The sequence below is a fragment of the Podarcis vaucheri genome (genome assembly GCF_965113315.1).
Source record: "Podarcis vaucheri genome assembly, chromosome: 10".
In the NCBI taxonomy this organism is placed as follows: Eukaryota; Metazoa; Chordata; class Lepidosauria; order Squamata; family Lacertidae; genus Podarcis; species Podarcis vaucheri.
Window position 1 is genome coordinate 1,805,921 of NC_138748.1, and position 21,097 is coordinate 1,827,017.

At 49.3% G+C, this 21,097-nt stretch overlaps 1 protein-coding gene across 7 annotated transcripts in view; it reads left to right on the forward strand.

Moving 5' to 3' along the window:
• Positions 1-21,097, forward strand: part of ITPR2 (inositol 1,4,5-trisphosphate receptor type 2) — a 387,592-nt gene that overhangs the window by 125,633 nt on the left and 240,862 nt on the right. For all 7 annotated transcript variants that reach the window (XM_082240062.1, XM_082240063.1, XM_082240060.1 and 4 more), the window contains 3 exons: positions 15,710-15,903; positions 16,752-16,884; positions 17,907-17,964. In XM_082240062.1, the coding sequence (XP_082096188.1) occupies positions 15,710-15,903; positions 16,752-16,884; positions 17,907-17,964 (385 nt within the window). The remainder of the gene's footprint in view (positions 1-15,709; positions 15,904-16,751; positions 16,885-17,906; positions 17,965-21,097) is intronic.

The window sequence follows — 21,097 nt, forward strand, 5'->3', positions numbered from 1 at the left end:
CCAGAACAGCAAGAGGGATCGCTGCAGCAATCCCTCTTGCTGTACTGGCTTCTGGGATAGCTGCGCAGCCTGCATTCGCTCCATAAGACGCACACACATTTCCCCTTACTTTTTAGGAGGGAAAAAGTGAGTCTTGTAGAGCAAAAAATATGGTAAATTGTATGCCATTCTGAGAACCCTGCTACTGAAGGACAGCTTATAAATTGTCTAAATTAAAGGAAATAAATACACCAAATAAAAATTGGCAGTATGTCTTCTTGTTTTGAAGTATTTTAACCTTAAAGTTAGATACTTTGGGTCATGCAAATAATGACACATCTATTAATTTAAAAATTAGTAAGATGCACCTTAGATGAACATCCTTTAACTATAGTTTAGGATCTGTTGAAAATAATATTAATTATGGATAAAATCTCTCAGCAGATGACTACTAAATAAGAGAGATAAAAGGAAGATATATTCATGTCTGACTGACCGGTAATTTTACTTTCACTGAGGGGGAACAGAAGCATTGTCAAAATCTTGATACCTGTAAGATTATTTAGCAGTAGTGGATGGTGTGATGGGACACTGTTTCTCACCTGGTCACACTGCTGCCACTTCCTGGAAGGTAGAGGGGATGGGGTGAGGCAGTGGCAAGGTCAGCACAACACAAACACTTCAGTGCTCTTGCCAGTGCATTTGAAAAGGTATAGAAAAGTTTCAAGGAGAAGGAACCTAAAGAAATAAGCCCCAAGCCGAAAACAGCCTGATAGAAACTCAGCATGAGTGCATAATTTTGTTTGGAGTGGAGGAATGGAAAAACAGGAATAGGGACACGGATTGGAAAGGGATGATGTGGCTGGTTGGAATACTGAACAGGAACACTCCACACTGCAATACTTGGTTTCGGTTCCCACTTGTGTTGAATAATAATAGCGGTGTGGGCTTAGCTTAACAAGGTGGTGAAATAAAGAAAACTGAAATTTGAGAAGGAATGGTGCATAAAATGACAGGATTTTAATGGGAAAATCAGAGTTGGAAGAGACCCAAAGGTCATCTAGTCCAACCCCCTGCAATGCAGGAATCTCAGCCAAAGCATCCATGACAGATGGCCATCCAGCCTCTGCTTCAAAACCTCCAAGGAAGGAGAGTCCACCACCTCTTGTGGGAGTCTGTTCCACTGCTGAGCAGCTCTTAGAGTCAGAAGGGTTTTCCAAATGTTTAGTTGGAGTAGGCCCCAGCCAACAGAATGGCTGGGGCAGGTTCTGTGGGGGGGGGGGATGCACTGGGACCCCCAATCTCAGTGATCACGGGTAGGAGGAGGAGTTACGCTAAGACCAGACCATGTCATTACCAAGGAGGCAGGTTTAGTCATTGTTTGAAGACTATCGCTGTCTCTGTGTCTGGTCTTGACCGGATGGATACTGGAATCAGCAAGGGAGACCCACATGACATGAAGGTGCTGCTGTGCAATGCCAGGTCAAGGATTCACAAGACCACTGCCATCCATGATTTTATTGGGGATGGAGGACTTGACCTGGCATGTGTAACAGAGACTCAGTTGGATGAAGCAGATGGGCCTGTTCTTGCCGCTGCTTGTCCACCAGGGTTCTCTTCTGCACAGCAACCCAGGTCATGTGGGTGGGTGGGTTGCAGTGATTTTTAGGAAGTCATTAGCTTGAACCAGGCATCCTATTGGTAAGACCCAGTTTTCTGAATGCATGTTCTGGAAGTTGGGCAATAGGAACATCCAGCAAAGGCATGGCATTTATTAAACATTATCAATTGCTGACACATCCTTTAAAGCAACACTTCCCAAGCAGTGGGAATAAAACCTCAGCCAAGCAAAATCTGTAGATAGCTCACTTAGCTATCTTAAACACCATGGTCCTCTGAAACAACTTATCTAGAATGAACCAAAAAGAAATCCCATCTTCCCATAGACAATGAACCTCCCAAATTTAAACACCTGCTCCATTAATAACCATTCTATTAGAAAGCCAGCTCTTCTACCATGGCATGAAAAACCCTTTGAGCCAAAACTTGGACAAAGTCCAGACACCCCTGGAAGCTGAAATTGGCTATTACCTGCCAATCCACACCAGTTTCTGGGGATGCGATATGTTAAATAGTGGGTAGACATAGCAGACGATACAGCGATTTCTCCAAAGCAGCTCTTTATTTGTAAGCTGGAACAGAACTGAACAGCAAACAGCTCAGCCGGCCTGCTTTTATAGGCAGACGGCTGTCAACATTGTAGCAACAACAAACCAGGGCTTCCCGCCTAAAATAACTGACGTGGACCTGAGTGAAAACTATCTACAGTATCCCCCTGCTGGCTCAGGGTGAGAACTTCAGTACATAACACCCCTCCCCACCGAGATAAGGCGTTAGTTACAATCATAGTGGTTCCATTACATACAGCAATACCCGTATTGGTTTCAGTAAAACACATAAGCATATTAATTGACCCTATTCACCATACAGCTTTAGATATGCAGTTTGTCCAGTGAACATAGTCTTTTAAATGCGCTGGGTGCTTGGAAGCCCTGCTGGATTGCCGAGGGCCAGTACCCGAGTCCTGGTGGCCTTCTGATTCTGGCAGCGACTGTGGTGCGGCCAAATGTGGCATTGAGCCCGAGTTCCCTGGCTCTGCTGTTGTCGAAGGAACCACCGTGAGCAGACTCAGTGGACGGTCAGGCACGGTGGTGGTATGAGTCTCTGGAGAGCCAGGCAGATCCAACGAAATGGCTTGGTTCAGCTCCATGCCCTCGGTTTGTGAGGAAGATGTAGGTGGAGCCTCGCCTTCCATTAACAACTGCTCTGGAGCTGGGGCCACAGTTGGGGGCACAGCGATAGTGTCCAAATCCCCAATCCTGCACCTTAGCTGGTCTATGTGCCGGAACCACAAGGGTCCGTTCTCGAGTGCCACCTGGTACGAATGGGGCCCTGTGACTCCCACTACCACAAAGTTCCAGGCAAAAACCTGATCCCCGGAATAAAGGATCGTGGGGCGTTAGTACAGCCCAGGGGCTCGGCCTCACCAAAGTCTGGGTGCAGCCGGTCAAGCGGTGACCTGAGGAGGTGGCCCATAAGCAGTTCGGCTGGGCTCTGCCCTGTGGCTGCATGAGGGGTGATGTGCTGCACAAGCAAGTATTCAGTGACCCGCTCGTGCCAGTCCCTCTGTTCCAGGGGCTCCAGTGTCTCTTTTGCTGATCGCACCATTCTTTCTGCCTGCCCGTTGCTGGCTGGGTGAAATGGTGCCGTTAGGGCATGGCGGATGCCCAGCCCCAAGAGGTACTTTTCAAAGGTGCCTGATGTGAACTGTGGTCCGAGATGAGGACATCAGGACACCCATGAGTTGCAAACAGGCCCCGCAGCACCCGGATGATGGCTTTGGTAGTGGTGGAGGGCATCAGGGCCACCTCCAGCCATTTGGAATAGGCGTCCACCACTACCATAAAGTTCCGGCCATGAAAGGGTCTGGCAATATTGATGTGCACACTCGACCAGGCTGCCTTGGGTATCTCCCAGGTATTACCCTTATCTGCTGGCGGTGCAGGTCTCGACTCTTGGCATGCTTGACAGGCGGCAACTCACGAAGTGATGGCATTGTCCATACAAGGGCACCAGACGTAACACCGAGCCAACGCCTTCATTTTGACGATTCCCAGGTAGCCGATGTGCAGAACCTCAAGGACGCGTTGGCGGAGTCTTTGGGGAACCACGGCTCGGTCTCCCCACAATAGGTAGCTGCGATGAGCTAAGAGCTCGTGCTGTCTGATTGCAAACAGCTGGAACTCTGGTGCGAAGGACCCTTCCAGCCACCCCCTCCATACCCAGTTGAGTACACGTTTGATGGTGCGGTCCTGGGCAAATGTGGAGGCTACAGCGGCAGCCGATACTGGCGCTGCTGGGTGGTCCTCAATTAGGAGGAGCGATGAAGCAAGAGCCGGGTCTTCCACAAGTGCTGGAAGAGGGCAACGACTGAGAGCGTTGTCATGGCCCATCGATTTTCAAGGGCGATGGATGAGCTGGTAGCTGTACACTGCCAGAAAGACAGTCCATTGCAGCATGCGTGGTGAGAGGGCCAGTGGAGTTGGTTGATCACTGGCAAGGAGGCCCAGGAGCGGCTTGTGGTCAGTAATGAGGTCCAAGGTTCTCCCATAGAGGTATTCGTGGAACCTCTTTACTCCAGCCACAAGTGCCAGTGCCTCCTTGTTGAGCTGGCTGTAATTCCGTTCGGCCGGAGACAGCGACCGGGAGAAGTAGGCAAGTGGTGCTTCTCTTCCGTCTGGAAACCGGTGACTGAGGACGGTGCCTATGCCAAAGGGCGAGGCATCACAGGCCTGGTTTCACAGGCCTGGTACCAGCACACTGTCTGATGAGAGGAGGGCTTTGACTGCATTGAATGCTGCCATTTCCTGATGACCCCAGGACCACGGTACCTTTGTGCTGAGGAGGCGGTGATCTATGAACAGTTTGGCCGTTTGTTCCGCCGTGGCCACCTTCGCACACGGTATGAAATGTGCCATCTTGGTGAACAAGTCCACCACCACTAGTACAGCTGTCTTGCCTCTCGAGCTGGGTAGATCCGTGACAAAGTCCAGGGCCACCCTCTCCCACGGTTCAAACGGCGTTTGCAGCGGTTCCAGCAGTCCCGCCGGTGGTTTGTGCACCGGCTTGGCCCTCTGGCAGGTGTCGCACCTCGCGACGTAGTCCGCGACCTCCCCTCTCAGTCTGGGCCACCAAAAGTCCCTTGCGACTAATTCCACCGTTTTTTCTGTGCCAAAGTGTCCGGCCGTGGGTGCGTCGTGCAACTGTTGCAGTACCTTGGCGCGAAGTTCGTCTCCCGGCACGTAGATGGCCCCTTTACGTAAGAGCAAGCCGTCTCGTATCTGGAACTCGTCGCTCTTCGCCGTGCCCTTGTGCACCTCGGCCATCTTCGCCTGCGCGAATGAGTCGTCCTGCAACGCCCGCCGCACCGCATCCAGGTCTACTGTGGCTGAAGCGCACGCCCACGCTGTTGGCGCGAAGATGTGCATGGCTGCCGCTGGCGTCGCCTCTTCGAGGTATTGCGGTTTTCGGGACAGTGCATCCGCCATGATGTTGGTGTCGCCTGGGACGTACTCTATTCGGAAATCGAAGTCAGCAAAGAACTCTGCCCAACGTATCTGCCTCTGGTTCAGGAACTGCGCCGTGCGCCAGTGCTCCAGATTCTTGTGGTCCGTGCAGACTTGCACTGTGTGCTTGGCTCCGATCAGGAAATGCCTCCACGCTTTGAACGCTGCATGAATGGCCAGCAACTCCCTGTCCCAGATGGTGTAGTTCTGCTCCGACTTGCTGAGCTTTCTGGAGTAGAACGCTCCCGGCCTCCAGACCCCCTGCAGCTCTCTCTGCAGCAGGACAGCTCCCACGGCTCTATCGGACGCGTCTGTCTCTACCCGCATCGGTTTGCTGGGGTCGATATGCAGCAGTTGCTCTTCCGACGCGAAGAGACGCTTGAGTGCTTGAAAGGACTGCTCCGCCTGCTCCGTCCAGGTGAATTTCTTTTTCTTGGAGCTTAGCGTGTCCGTAATAGCCGCCGTCTGCATCGCGAACCCCTTGATAAACTTGCGATAGAAGTTGGCGAAGCCCACAAACCGCTGGACCTCCTTCCGGTTGCGCGGGCTCTTCCAATCCAACACCGCGCGAACCTTGGCGCTGTCCATGGCTAGCCCCTTGTCCGACAACTTGTAGCCCAAGAAATCCACCTCCGTCGTGTCGAACTGGCACTTCTCCAGTTTGGCGTACAGTCTATGCTGCTGCAGCCTCTTCAGCACCTCCCGAACGTCTTGGTCATGTGCTTTCTGCGATTCGGAGAATATCAGGATGTCATCCAGGAAGCAGACGCACTTCTTGTAGAGGAGTCCCGCCAACACATGATGCATGAAAGCTTGAAAACAGTGAGAACCGTTTTGCAATCCAAACGGCATCACTCTGTATTCGTAGGTGCCCAGAGGCGTGAACATGGCCGTCTTCCACTCATCGCCTTCCCTCATGCGTATGAGATTGTACGCCCCTCGCAGGTCCAACTTGGTGAACACGCGTCCCTTGCGCACCGTCGCTAGGAGGTCGTCAATCCTGGGCATGGGGAAATCAGAGGGCTTGGTCATCTTGTTCAAGAGGCGAAAATCAACTACAAGTCTTTTTTGGGGCGTGTCTTTCTTCTTCACGAAGAAAACAGGACTGCCCCCCACTGCCTTGGACTCCCGGATGAAACCGCGCTCCAAATTGTGATCTATGAACTGTTTGAGTTCCTGTAGTTCGTCCTCAGACATGGAATACAGCTTCCCTTTCGGCAGCGTCGCCCCTGGTAGGAGGTCAATCTTGCAGTCATACTGCCTGTGAGGGGGTAGCTTGTCTGCCTCCTTCTCGCAGAAGACCTCCAGAAAGTCTGCGTATTTGTGGGGGACTGCTTGCAACGTTCCCAACTGCAGCTGTGATTCCTCCTCCTCTCCCTCCTGTCTGGGCAGGATGCAGTGCTCGGCACAATAAGAAGAGCCGAAGATCAGCTGTCGCTGGTACCAAGCCAGTGTCGGACTGTGCCTGTCCAGCCAACTCATGCCCAACACAATGGGCGTGTCCGACAGTCGGGTGACATTAAAACTGATGACTTCCCTGTGGTTACCAAGTCGCATCACCATTGGCGGCGTCTGCTTCACCACCTGCCCCCCCAGCAACTCTCTGCCATCCACTGTGACGACTTGCAGGGGCAGAGTGGCAGGCAGTAGCTGTATAGCGTGCTGCTCCACAAAATCCTGCGCTATAAAGTCTGCATTGCTTCCAGAGTCCACAGAAAGTGGCACGTCTATAGTGGTGCCATTGGGTAGCTGGAGAGATGCGGTGAGCTGCACTACTGGTTTGGGTGGGAGGGGGTCTGTGGGTTGCAAGATCGCTGGGGACTGCTTCACTGATTCGTCTGGCTGGGCCCCAGTGCCTCTGCCTCCAGCCAGACATCGTCGTTTCCCTGCTGGGGTTCGCTGTGCTGCGTGGCTGCTATCACCGTTGCGGAGGCTGCAGTGTGCTTGGAGTTCCTCTGGGGACACTCTCTCGCCAAGTGTTGAGGGCTGTCGCAGATGTAACACTTCCAGTTCCCTCTAGGAGGCTTAGTCTTGACTGCTCCCGGTGCTGGGGCTCTGGTAGCTGACTGAGCCCTGGCGCCTCCCACCTCCATAGGTTCCACTCCCCCTCCTGGCGGAGGTGTGGATTACGCACGCGCTGCTTCCCTGGGAACGAAAGAGAAACTTCTCGCTGCTTCGCGCCCTCCACGTCCTTCGTCTCTGCACCATGGACGTTCTTCCAGCCTCACCCGCACAGTCAGCGCCCTTTGGACCACCTCCTGCGTGCTCCGGGGCCTCTCCCCCCTCGCAATTTCGTCTTTAACAGCACTGCTCAGACCCTCCCAGAACAGGTCTCTGACTGGAGGTGAATCCCGGTCCCATTCCAAGGCACTGACCAGCGCAAAAAAGCGGGCGTGATACTGCCGTACGCTCGCCCTCCCTTGTCTCAGTCCATGTATCTCCCGTCGAGCAAGATCCACGTCAATGGTAGATAAAAAGCACGCATCCATCGCTTTGATAAAGGCATCTGCACTCTGAAGCGCCGGATCTTTATCCCTCCACAAATTGCGCAGCCACGCTTTAGCATCCCCATGCAAATGGGATAGTATAAACCCCACTTTCTCTTCCTCATCTCTAAAGTCTTTTGCCAGCAGTTGCAGTGCGCACATTACGTCTGCTCGAAAATTGGGGTACTGTTGCAAATTCCCATCGAAGTGAGCCACAAGCCCTCCTGCTCTCCGTGCCAACCCAACCCCCTCCGGTCTGGGTCCCGGTTGCCCTTGCTTAACCAACGCTTCAAACCTGGCGTGGAGATCTCTGTAGGCGGCCGCAGCATCCTGCTCCCTTTTCTTGGATGCCAGTACCTCTGCGTTCAATTGGGTCACTGCCTGTTGCAGCGCTGAAATTTTTTCTGCTTCCGTCATCTCTGCCAACCTTTGTGAGCTTGCTCCCAAACACCAATTTCCTCCTCCCGCTGCTTCTGCCTCCGCTGCGAGGTTTCAGGTGTCCGAAGCTATGTTGAGACGGGTCTTACTGTCAGGGCTGCTACCCAGTCCCAGCTCACATAGGACCACGTTAGCCAGCGTTCACGTTAAAAGAGTCTTTATTGGGTTACAGGTTCCATTCCCAAACTGCAATGTGCAGCCCCACGTCTTCTATGTCAGACCGGCGAAGACCCGTCTGAGTCTCCGCCTCTAGCACACCAGCTTAATACCCTAGCCTTGCTCCACCTCCTGCGCCTTTCCTTCCGTCTCTGGGTCCTTCTGCCCCCCGTGGTCTCTTCTTTCCTACTCTCTTCTGACGCGGACCCCCCTGACCCTTCCGCCTCCTTGCGGCGGGCTTTGGGACCTGGCTCACTCTCCGGGCTGCTTACTGCGCCAGCTTCCGCTGCATTTGAACTTGGCGCGCGCGCCCAACTCTCTACCTTCCTCTTGATCGTTTCGTCGCTCCCGGAGGTGGGCGTGACTACTCCTGACTCATGCCCTCCCTCCTGCTGAAAGCCTCCGGAACCCGATGTCTGGTCCCCTTTCTTCCCGCTGCTCCCGGCTGGGCACGTGGGTCCCGATCTCCAACTGCTGCTCTCTGATCCCTCTCTGGACCCTTCTTCCTGGGGTGTCCCCCTGCTTTCCCCCCTTGCTCTGACCGCTGGCACTCCCTTCTGGGAATCCTCGGACTCACTGGACAGGCTCGGTGATCTCGGGTCGTCATCCCCACTCATCCTTCCTTCGTATTCCTCCCCCTCGCTCTCTGTCTCCTCCCTTCTCTGCGTCTCTGCTCCTGAACCCCTGACAAGCGCTAATCCGCTAATCCTTCAATGGGCTTGCTTCGCAAGACAAAAAAACCCGCTAGACGAAGAGAATCACAGAACGGATTCTTTTCGTCTTGCGAGGCACCACTGTATTGGCCCAAAGTGCCGTTGAAAACCTCAGCAAAGTCTTTGATTAGGCCATCAACCTCTGCGTCGGAGATGCAATTGATGCCGGTGACTTCCAGGCCGAGGGCATCAAACCAGTCTAGCCCTAGGAGGCTAGGCCACAGGCCTTCGACCACCACCAGTCGGAGCAGGCCTGAAAAATTCTTGAAAGCGACCCAGAACTGGCCAACACCTACCTCGGGGATGTCGTTTCCCTGGTAGTCTCTCAAATGTATGTGGTTTGGGTCGAGTTGCCTCTGGGACAGCTTGGGCATGAGTCTTTTGATGGTGCTCCAGAATATGACGGACAAGGCAGATCTCCATGTCACACGGAGCTCCTTCGGTGAGCACGGTGGCATGTAGCTTGCAACGCGTAGGCAAGTCGGTTTGGCCAATCATGGTTTTGGATGGGCAGTGGCAGTTGGTGAGGGTGAAGCAGCTTCCCTTGGTGGACCAGGGGGAAGACTTGGACTTGCGAGATGGCGAAGGGGGGGTGTTAGACGGAGCCTATCAACAGAACTTAGTGGTGTGGCCCCTCCTGGATCATCACCGACAGATGGCGTCTCTGAACCGACACTTGGCATGGGAATAGTTGCCTCCACAGCCGGCACATTATGACTGGCCCGTGGACTTCTGTTTGAACTTCCTGCACTCCCACTTTGTCTGGTGCACGTCATCGTCTTCACCGGAGGATGCCTCATCACAGCTGGCCTCTTCGTGATGCACAAGGACTGGCTTCTTAGCAAGACGTGGGCTACTGGCCTTGCGGATTTCCTGGGCGGAGAGTTCAGCAGCTTCTGAGGCCATGGCCTCCTCAATGGCCTTCTGCAGAGTTAGGTCTGGCTTGGCGAGGAGATGCTGTTGCAGACCCGGACCCCACAGACGATTCGATCCATCAGGGGCATCATCTAAGTCTCAGACCTCGCAGTGCATTGCAGCCTGTCAGAGGGCGGCAGTGTAGTTGTTAATTGACTCCCCTTCTGCCTGGTTCCAGTGGTAGAACGCATGGCGGGCAGCAATCTTGGACGGCTTTGGCGCGTAGTGGTTGCGGAGCTTCTCTTGGATCGTGTCCCACGGCTCTGCCTGGACTGCTAGAGGCGCAACCAATGCTCGGGCCGTCTCGAACACCTCGGGCCCTCAGAGACTGAGGAATAGGCCCCGCTTATGCTCCTCTGACACTTCCGTCAGCTCGTTGGCTTGGAGGTAGCAGTCGAACCGAGCGAGGTAGGAGTCCCATGTTTCAGAGGCTGGGGCAAACGGCGGTAGAAGCACGAGTGAAGCCATGGTTTTGATGCCGACGTGGAGGGCGATGGATGGAACACCGTGCTCTAGCCAGAATGATCAGCTCTGAATTGGTTCTGTTCAGTGATTTCGCTCGGCCTTTCAGCTCAGTGATTCAGCTCAGCTTAGAGGGTGGCCGCATCTGGCTGTCCATCAATCCCATCCTCGTCGCCAGTGTTAAATAGTGGATAGACATAGCAGACGACGCAGCGATTTCTCCAAAGCAGCTCTTTATTTGTAAGCTGGAACAGAACTGAACAGCAAGCAGCTCAGCCGGCCTATAAAGGCAGCCGGCTGTCAACATTGTAGCAACAACAACCCAGGGTTTCCCGCCTAAAGTAACTGACATGGACCTGAGTGAAAACTATATACACAATACTCCTGGTGGCCAGGGGGAGAACTTCACTACATAACCAGATAGATATCCTCTTACATTTCCCAGATAGGCACACAGACTGAACCTCCCCCCTTTCCTCCTGCCTATCGCTCATCCTGAGCTGATCTAGGCAGACCTGCATTCCAAGCAGGCAAAACAAATCACACAGACAACTCAGCACGAAGGGCTGTCTGCTTCTGAAGAGACAGATGCTCCAGATTCCATTTCCGACTCTTCAGGGGGTTTGGGGTTTATTTCAGGGTGCGGGGCAGGTGATTGGGTCAGAGCCAGGACAGAGACAGGGTCCAGAAGAGCTGGGCTAAGACAGGGCTGGGGCAGATTTAAGAGGCATGGGTTCAGAAAATAGGTTAGGGCAAAACCCTGGGTTGGGGCTGGTCATGGGGGGCAGGAAGGAGGAGGGGACTTCTCTTCCTCAACAGTCTGAATTCTGGGGACTACTGGCTAAATGGAACACATGGATGGGCAGAGAGTGGGGGTGGGGCACATTGCAAAAAAAAAAAATTAATTTGACAGAAACAATGTTACAATCATCCAAACCCATATTATACCTTCCTACCTCAGACTGGCAAAGCAGGTTTTATGGGTCAGCCCTATTAGCTTGACACACACGTCAGGAATGGCCTTCCTTCCCCTGCCGATTTAAAGCCAGCTGTTTTACAGATCCTAATTTCATCCAGAACAATTACAGCTCTTCAGACATTCACAGATTCACACTCTTTCACCATTCACATGACACCCCTATTAATACGCACCTTAACAAGCTGTTTTATAGAGCACGATCACAGGTCCTAACCAGAATGGATCTCCTTGGCGTTCGTCCGTGACTTCTCGAGGTCTGCCAGTGTGTGTGTGTGTGTGTGTGTTATGGAGTCTCCTTTGGAGGTGCCCGAGGTGTGCCGATACTTCAAAAACCGTGCCCCGGTTTCTCACCAGAGTCGGTCATAAGGCACAGCTCATAAACAGGGCAATATGACAGGCGAAATTAATGCCTTCTTTTTTTTTTAATAGATATTTATTAAGAATTTTCCATTTCAAAAAAAACAACAACCAAAAAGAAAAAAAGAAAACACATACATTTTAGAACCCTTCTTTTTCTATAACATATTTCTCTGACTTCCCCACACCTCCCCTTCTTATATTCCAATTCAAATTGTTAATTCAACAAGTTCTTATCCCCAATTTGTAACCTTTTTATATTTAGTTCAATTTAAAAAACCATTTTTACAACATCAAAATTTATACATCAATGTTCATTCTTAAATCTTAAATCCTTTTTCTAAAGTCGACCCAAATTCCCTTCCACGAATTCCCCACTTTTCATACTAGTAACAAAACAGAATAATAAAAAAAAGATGGATTATAATTATGCACCCTTTGGATCCCCAAACCCCACCCTGTCCCCTTTCCCGGTTTCAATCCCCAACAAATGTCCATCAGTCTTAATCTGCTATCAGCCTGGAGATCTCACGTCCGAGGCTCTCAATTCTCTCTCAGTTCCTCTCTGCCGGTTTTTTGGATAGTCCTTAGTATTAAACACCAGATCTCGGAGACGCTCTGGCCCGAGAGGGACAATGTTTCTTCCAGCCAGACCTCCATACTTAAAGGTGGAGCCCAAATCTTGTTTCTTATTCCTTTCAAGTCCAAGTGTCCCCAAAGCTCCAACTTTCACCTTAATCAAATTTGTAATCCTTGGGTCTTCAGATCTCCACATAAGGAGATCTCTCCATTCTTCAATCTCGAGCTGAGACCAGATTTTCATCATCAAGTTCTTATTTTCCTTTGTAACCATCATGTCAGGCCTCTGGCTCTCCTTTGTCATCTGCAACATTACATCTCCTCCTTCCTTTTCCTCAGAAACAACATGTATCTCTTTCTCCACAATCTCAAAGTTCTCAAATTTCTCCTCTTGTCCAGCTGCATGAACTTCCTGGATCAAGTCCTTATCAAATTCAATGAATTTGTTTACTGTTAAGTCCAGAGTTGCAACGTTGGTAGCCAAAACATCAATTTGGCCTTGTAACTTTCCCAAGAGAAAAAACACTCTGTCCAATTTAGCTTGAATTTTCCCTCCTTCAGCCATTCTTGTAATGTCCCAAAAACCCCTCTAGAGGGATTTTGGTTACTTAGTATTCCTTCCAGTTCAAATCCAAAAATCAAGTTAGTTTGTATCAGTTTTTCTTTGTTTTCAACAAAATATAGCCAAATTGTAACTGTCAGGGGTTCAGGAGCAGAGGCGAGGGCAAGGGAGGAAACAGAGAGCGAGGGGGAGGAGTCCGAAGGAAAGATGAGCGATGACGACGACCCGAGATCTCCGAGTCTTTCCAGTGAATCGGAAGATTCACAGAAAGGAGCGCCAGTGACCAGAGCAAGGGGGGAGCTTAGGGGGACACCCCAGGAAGAAGGGACAAAAGGGGGTTCAGAGAGCAGCAGTTGGAAATCGGGGCCAACGTCCCCAACAGAGCGCAGTGGGGAGGAAGGGCGCCAGGCATCGGGATCCGGCGGCTCGCCGCAGGGGGGAGGGCATGAGTCAGGAGTGGCCACGCCTCCATCGGAGAGCGAAGAAACGGTCAAGCGGAAAGTGGAAGGTTGGGCGCGCGCACCAAGTTCAAATGCACAGGAAGGCGGCACAGTAAGCAGCCCGGAAAGGGAGCCAGGTCCTAAAGCCCGCCGCAAGGAGACAGAAGGGTCCGGGGGGTCAGCGTCAGAAGAGTCCCGGAAGGAAGAGGCCACGGGGGGCAGAGGGACCCAGAGAAGAACGGTCAGGCGGAAAAGGTGGAGTAAGGCTAGGGTATTAAGTTGGTGTACAGGAGGCGGGGACTCAGACGGAGCTTCGCCGGTCTAGCTGATAAGACGTAGGGCTGCACGCTGCAGCTTGGAATTGGAAACTGTAACTCAATAAAGACTTTTATAAAGTGAACGCTGGCTAGCGTGATCCTCTGTGAGCTAGGATCTGGAAGCAGCCCTGACAGTAACGAATATAACCAGTAGAAAACAAAGCTCTTTTCCCGTCTTGACAGCTAATTTGACAGCTGTCAAACTCTTCGATATCTCTTCTACAGGCTCTCTCGCGGATCACTCCCGGGTCCGGGGGAGTGGCACTTCAGCTCCCAAAATTAGCTCTTATCCTCCAGTAAGATTACTTAAACTGCCAAATCGTGAAATTAATGTCTTTACCCAATAAAAAAGAAAAAATCCTCTCGACCTTAGTTAGCTGGTCCTTGCTTTAGATTATATATAAGACGGGGAGACGGACTTCCTATTTGCGCCTTCCCCGATCGTGCCTAATTCAAAGAAAAAAAAATTCTTTACAAGTCCAATTTCCGTACTACTCACGGGTTGCTGCTTTAGAGTCCAATTGTTCATAAGAAGAAGTCAGCGCTCTCCGACCATGGCATGCAGCTTCACTCTGCAGGAGAAGCAGTCGACTCTCAGCACCGCGCCACTCACTCCGTCCCCCGTTCCGAAGCCTTTAAAAAGGCTCCTTCACGGGTCAGGGGGCGCAAATGGTGCCCGCCGAGTCACCAGGTTCACAGGCTTCACCGCCTGTGATTTTTAAGGGTCCCCGCGTCACGGCAGTGGCTAGACCCAAATCCTGTGGAGCCGATTCCCTCCGGAGCTCGGAGGGAATCCGCCATTAGCCGATGGCGCTAACCCGAAATTAATGCCTTCTTAGCTCCACGTTCTGGCACTATATGATGGGTCTGCTTTCAAACCCTGAACTGTCTTTGTCCCAGAGAATCAATTATTGGCAGAGACAGGGATATTCCAATGAACACCTTTAATCAGCTGAGCAAAGGTAGCGCAAGCATGCCCAACAAAGGAACTGGAAAATGCCAGCACAAGGAAGTCCAGAGTTATTCTCCACCCTCCTCCCTCCTCAGGGGCCTCTTGGCTGTAAATAAAGACCAGGCCCTTGAGCACTAGACACAGGAAAAGTAACTCCTTAACACAGGCACCTCCTTTTGTTACATTCCACAGCCAGAGCTGATAAGGGGAAACTACCGTATTTTTCGCTCCATAAGATGCACTTTTTCCCTCCTAAAAAGTAAGGGGAAATGTGTGTGTGTCTTATGGAGCAAATGCAGGCAGGAAAAGCCCCCAAGAGCCGCACACATGCTCCACGCACTCTTTAAAGGGAGCGCGGCTCTTGTGGGTTTTGCAGGAGGTGGGGGAAGGGACAGAGGGCAGCCCCTCAGTCCCTTCCCCCACCTCCCAGAAAAGCCCCCAAGAACCGCGCTCCCTTTAAAGAGCCACGCAGAGCGCGTGTGTGGCTCTTGGGGGATTTTCCCCGAGGAGGGAGAAGGGCAGCTCCTCCTTGGGGAAAAGCCTGCAAGTGCCACACACACGCTCCACACGGCTCGTGAAAGGGAGCGCTGAGCAGAGCCTGGGATGCATACATATTTTTTATCTTGCATTCCCTCTCTAAAAACTAGGTGCGTGTTATGGTCAGGTGCGTCTTATGGGGTGAAAAATACGGTAACTAGTATCCCTAACAGAGAAACAGCTTCTAAAGAAAAGACAGATTACCCCTTGATTGGCTATAAACTGCTGACATATTTCTTAGAATGAAACTCCTGACAGATTCTTCAGCAGGAAACAGAACAAAGACAGCATTAATTTAGCAAGCACAATTGTACAGAAGCGAAGATGGCATTAGTTATGAATACAAACACACATGCACACAGAGAGAGAGAGAGAGAGGGAGGGAGAGAGAGAAAGAGAGAGAATAAGAACATATTTCTGAGACCCTACAGCAGCAGCAACAAATTCTTACCCTTTATCTTTTGAATTGATACATAAACCCATCATATTCTAGAAGAACTAGGGACTGTAACAGTCTGGTTAGGAAGCTAAAGAGATCTTCAGTTAACTCAACTTGTAGACTGCAAGAACATTTGATAATGTAGATGTGCTTGGAGCATTGGGCTATTTTATTAATACATATATATTTAAATTTAATATCTTCTTTTTCAGCCAGAGAGGCAATTGCCCATCAGAGTGACAACTTTCTGTTTTTATATTTCATATACATAGGAAACAATGTTATGAGAACCATTCATGGTGTGGGAGAGATGATGACTCAAATGGTCCTCAGCAGAGGTTCTATTTTTCCTCTTTCTGTACCTGATGTACCCCCAAGTGTCCACCCAAGCAAGCAAGCCAACATTGTAGAGAGTGAAGATGTCACTGTCATGGACACCAAATTAAAAATCATTGAGATTTTACAGGTAAAGACCTTTACTTTAAATTTTTAAAATGAAACAAAGCACCAACAATATATATTATGTACTGTAACATCAAGGCATGAGCGTGAAGGCTTGTGGTTATGTTGACTCCAGTTTTTGAATTGTGGTGTGGGGTTTTGACTCCAGCACAAGGCCATCTCACCAGCTAGTTAGTTTCCACTAGAGTTATGGCTAGTAATAGACTAATCTGGCAACTTCAATTTCTCTCAGTTTCTCAGTTTTCCAATTTTAAATTCTGTTTTCCACATTTGTACATTTCTACATCAATTTTCGATTTGTTTGTTTATTTAAAATCCTCATGAAAAGTTTAATGTGCAGTTCTAATATACACATTTTTGTACGAAATTTTAACCAATATGCACATTTTGCAATCAATTTATCCCTATACACTATATTTTTGATATTTTCCCAAAGGAGTTCATTTTATTGTACACATTTCCCTAAAATATGCATTTTTGTACACACTGGTTGAAGAACTGCAACAAAATTTTGAGAAGTGCGACTTTTGAAGGATAGCTGTGTCTCAATGCACATTCTGGTGCGAGAAGTGTGAATTAGGTAGTTTCTCATTAAAATGCAAGCAAAATCAAATTGCTCCCCTATTCAACACATGTGCCTGATTTATTTGCACTATAGAAGACAGTTTCTATTAACAGATCTGCTAACAGGAGTTTTCAAAAAACGTGTGATCTTTTGAAATATTGCATTTTATTACATACCTTTTAAGGCAACAATAATAACCTTGGTTTCACAAGCAAATCATCTTCAGATGCTTCAGAAAACTTGCACAGAGGTTCAGAAATGTGTTGTGTCAATCTCTTGCTTTGTAGTTTATTCTTAGCGTTCGGCTTGACTACAGAATATCGTACATGCTGTCAATTTACAAGAAGGAATTTGGAGAGAGCAGTGAAAATGTGGATAGTTCAGTGACATCTCCCCCTGACACACCAACTCTCACATCAGGTATTGTTATTAAAGCGGAATAATTCAACATAATGATGATTCCTTTCAATAAGTGTTGAAATAAAAGATGAGTGGGCATTCACCTACTAGTTTAGGCAAAATGTTCAGAAACTCAAATGTGGGGAAACTTTGGAGATAATGGCTGGACAATTCTGACAATGCTTCAGACCTTACTCAGTTTATGAGTTGTTTCCAACAAAAGTCTTGAATGACTTACAAAAAAAATAAATCCAGCTAACAGTGCAATGTTGAAAGTCAATTTAATATAGAGGAGACGGTGGTCAGATTGTAACACAAATTCCTCCACAATGAATCCGGGGACACTTTTTAACTTCAGTAGGAATGACAGGATTTTGTCATGGGACTGATTTGTAAATCCGAGGACTGTCCCCGTGAAACAGGGACGTCTGGTAACCTTAAGCTATGACTGAAAAGACCCAGTCTCTTGTGGCTGTCCTCCAGACTGCTGCTTCACTTGCACATGTGGGAAAATTGCAAATCAGTTTGGGGACTCGCATGCCTGCTCTTTGACTCACGTTCTCCAATTGTACAGAGAATGTAATAGGTACTGCATTTATTTGATGGGGAAATCTCTCTGGCTCTGTAATGCAAAGTCAGATCACAGGATCAGGGACTTTATTTTCCAGTTTAGTTGTTATGTTCTAGGTATGATTTTTGGTGGAGAAGAAAGTGCCTGCTCCCTGTGTCCAGAGGTTGAGTATTGTTTGAACATGCATTCCAAGAATTGGATCGTACGTAGGTGTTCTGTTTTGTTCAGTAACTTGAAGTTTAGTTGCCCTATTTTTATTTATTGCTTCTTATTTGTGGGTTATGTGACCAAGCATAGGTGAGATGGCTAGTGAGCGAGCTGCTGTCATCCTTGGACAATGTGGTAATAGTGTCCTTTGATTTCTTTTTTTGTGTCATACCAGTCACTGTTGGTCGTTCATTCCTAGGACAAAATAAGTAAGGGGGTGTAGTAATTTTTGTATTGCTAACTTTACCAAAACCTCATTTCATAGGAGTTGTTCCTAATATAGATGAAATTGCTGCTGAAGCAGAAACTATGTTTGCTGGCAGGTAAGCTCTAAAATGGCTCCATTCTTTCCATTTTTATACTTGGCCAACTCCGCCTCCCCCCCCCCCCATCATCCTCCTGCTTTGTAATACTAACAAACACTTCCTGTTTACTCTTTTCCCTTTCTCCTGCTTGCTGGTGTACTGCTACTTCAGTGGTAGAACTTTTAATTTGTAGAATGCTTTATAAACATTTTAATGATTCACCCTTGAATCACAGTAGCTTCTATCTAGTAGACATAGACTGAATATTTGTTTTTTTTAAAATGTTTTTATTTGCTGGTTATATTATACTGCTTTGAGATATTCTAAGTTGACTAAATAAATAAATAGCTGTTGAAATGAGCCCAATGAACAATGTGTGAGCTTCAGTATTCCAGAAATGCAACACCTCTCATCATGGAATCTGGTCAGGCTACTTATATATTTTATGTGTTTGGTTTATGTGTTTTGTTTGTTATGGCGGTAATGTTTTTGATATATTGTGAGATGGCTTAGAAGAGGATACTCTGAAAAGCAACCTATAAATAATAAGATAAACCTCATTGTCAGAGCTATCTAGTGATCAAGCCATAGCTTTTCAGACACATAACTGAGTAGAGTTTTTCAGTTTATAGTGCTTTTACATTTTTGCATCAAGTTCTTTACGCTTGCTAGTTTATGGTGGTTTTAAACTGATTTTATGCTGTTGGTCTTACTATTTTGTATTGTTTATAACTAGTTTTGTTGTGTGACGTGTGTGTGTGTGTGTGTGTGTGTGTACACACACACACAATATCTCTTGTTACACTGAACTGGTTCGTACATAATGCTAAGCCAGACATGTTCCTAGAAAGGAGATTGTAGCCATATTGCTCTTCCTCTAGTCCTCCTGCCGCTGCACTGCTAAGCTATGGTTCGGTTGAGCTGTGACTCATGGTTTGTCTTGCACCAGGCAAATCATGAGCTGTAAACCCAAGAACAAACCTTGGTCACAGCTCCTAGGTTGCTACCCACTTGTGGTAAGTACAATTAGCTTTATTGTGCAGCTGAACCTGAGCTAGGGCTCCTGTTAGAAGTGTTTATTTTTTGGCAAATTTCCTTAAAATAGCTCAAAAATGTCATTTCCCCCCTGAGATTTTGCTAAAAAAAGCTCACCGCTCCACAAAACAACATTTGTGTCCAGATTTTCACTTTTTGAAAATGGCAACCCTAGCATGAGCCTACTTTGTGCTCTCGTTCCTTCTGTCTCCTTCCACCAGTAGCATATCATTCAGAACCATATTAAGTGTTAGGAGTCTAGGCTTGAGAACACAGTAAATGTACGTAATTAAAAAGGAGGATTTGTTGCAAAAACAAGCAGTTATCTCCGGACTGCTCTAGCCAAGCATCTGGCATCATTACTTAAGTTGACCGTTCTGAAGAGTTCTTCCAGCATCGACAGTTTGAACCTGTGACCCTTACGTCTCTTGTTTTGTCGGGATGTGCTAAGTACTCTTCTGAGTCAAACATGGCCTTGGGTCTCTCAAAGGCCCTCTGGGCCTCTTTTGTCCATCGGAACAGTCTCTTACTCCTTAAACAATCCATGAGGGGAGACATTAGTCTCGAGTATCTGGATATAAACTTACAGTAGTAGTTCGCGAAACCCAGGAATCGTTGCAAGTCTTTCTGGGTTCTGGGTTCCTGCCATGTCACCACTGCCTTCACCTTGGCGGAATCAGGGGTGATCCGATAGCTCAAGAACTCCACCTTGGTCACATCAAACTGACCCTTTTCTAACTTGGCATACAACCGATTTTCTCTGAGCCGCTGCAGCACTTCTTCCATGTGTTTTACGCATTCTTCCAGGGTGTCTGAGTAAATCAAGAGATTTAGATAACACAACACTGTAGAGTCCACCAGACCCCCCAACACATGATTGATGAACACCTGGAACATCGCAGTTCTGGATTGTAATCCAAACGGCATGACTAGGTACTCGAAACTGCCGTATCTTGTACAAAAGGTGGCCTTCCACTCATCTCCCACTCTCACCCCACGGGAAGCGAACTGTATCCGGCATTCGCCCCCATGACAATGGAGCACCCAGCACCCACACCTGAAGGAGGGGAGGGGGGAAGGGGGGCTTCGAGGGGGGGATGGATGTCAGGGGTTCAGGAGCAGAGGCGAGGGCATGGGAGGAAACAGAGAGCGAGGGGGAGGAGTCCGAAGGAAAGATGAGCGATGACGACGACCCGAGATCTCCGAGTCTGTCCAGTGAATCGGAAGATTCACAGAAAGGAGCGCCAGTGGCCAGAGCAAGGGGGGAGCTTAGGGGGACACCCCAGGAAGAAGGGACAAAAGGGGGTTCAGAGAGCAGCAGTTGGAAATCGGGGCCAACGTCCCCAACAGAGCGCAGTGGGGAGGAAGGGCGCCAGGTATCGGGATCCGGCGGCTCGCCGCAGGGGGGAGGGCATGAGTCAGGAGTGGCCACACCTCCATCGGGGAGCGAAGAAACGGTCAAGCGGAAAGTGGAAGGTTGGGCGCGTGCGCCAAGTTCAAATGCACAGGAAGGCGGCACAGTAAGCAGCCCGGAAAGGGAGCTAGGTCCTAAAGCCTGCCGCAAGGAGACAGAAGGGTCCGGGGGGTCAGCGTCAGAAGAGTCCAGGAAGGAAGAGACCACGGGGGGCAGAGGGACCCAGAGAAGAAAGGAAAGGCGGAAAAGGTGGAGTAAGGCTAGGGTATTAAGTTGGTGTACAGGAGGCGGGGACTCAGACGGAGCTTCGCCGGTCTAGCTTATAAGACGTAGGGCTGCACGCTGCAGTTTGGAAATGGAAACTGTAACTCAATAAAGACTTTTATAAAGTGAACGCAGGCTAGCGTGATCCTCTGTGAGCTAGGATCTGGAAGCAGCTCTGACAGTAAGCTCCGTCCCACAGTTTTGGCACCTAAAGCCTCGCAGAGAGGGGTGAAGACTGGTGCCTACTCGCGAGCTCACGAACGGCAGACAAGATGACTGCCGAACAGCAGATAGCGGATCTGCAAGGCGCAGTGACACAACTGAATGCCGAGATAATCGCATCCAGGAAGAGAGAGGGGGAAGCAGCCGCCGCCTACAAGGATCTCCAGATCAGGTTGGAAATGCTTACGAAGCAAGGGCAACTGGGACCCAAACCGG